Below are 408 nucleotides of genomic sequence, written 5' to 3'. Positions count from 1 at the left end.
ATCCCAAACCCTCCTGCTGCCACCCCCCCCAACCCACTATGGAGCGAGGGCGGCCGGTGTCCCCCCCGGTGTGGGGTGAGGGAGGCCGGTGTAACCGCCGGTGTGGGGCGAGGGCGGCCGGTGTCGTCCCAGCAGCGCCTCCCCGTGCCCCCAGCTACCGCCGCTGCCGTTTGCTCCGCGCCGCCCCGGCCCTGCCCTGCTCTTCCCTTCCCTTCCCCTTCCCTTCCGGCAGCGAGCCCGCCTCCTCCTCCCGGCAGCCTCGGCAGGCGTGGCGGCGCCCGGCGCCTAGGGCCGCACGTGCGGGGCTCGGCGGGGGCCGCCATGAGGGGCAAATCCGCCTCCCACAAGTCGGAGAACACGCACCGGGTGAGCGGCCGCCCGCGCCGCGCCGCGCCGCGCCGCGCCGGG

General features: G+C 77.5%; 1 protein-coding gene across 2 annotated transcripts in view; it reads left to right on the top strand.

Annotated features, from left to right (window-relative positions):
• Positions 1-296: 296 nt before the first annotated feature.
• UTP20 (UTP20, small subunit processome component) overlaps positions 297-408 on the top strand; it is a 67508-nt gene continuing 67396 nt past the window's right edge. For both annotated transcript variants that reach the window (XR_003255243.1, XM_026076131.1), the window contains exon 1: positions 297-366. Coding sequence is in view for 1 of the 2 variants with exons in the window: in XM_026076131.1 (XP_025931916.1) it covers positions 322-366 (45 nt within the window). In the remaining variant the exon portion in view is untranslated. The remainder of the gene's footprint in view (positions 367-408) is intronic.

This window comes from Apteryx rowi, unplaced genomic scaffold (assembly GCF_003343035.1).
Source record: "Apteryx rowi isolate R43461 unplaced genomic scaffold, aptRow1 scaffold_426, whole genome shotgun sequence".
Classification (NCBI taxonomy): domain Eukaryota; kingdom Metazoa; phylum Chordata; class Aves; order Apterygiformes; family Apterygidae; genus Apteryx; species Apteryx rowi.
This window is presented reverse-complemented; position numbering and strand designations above follow the sequence as displayed.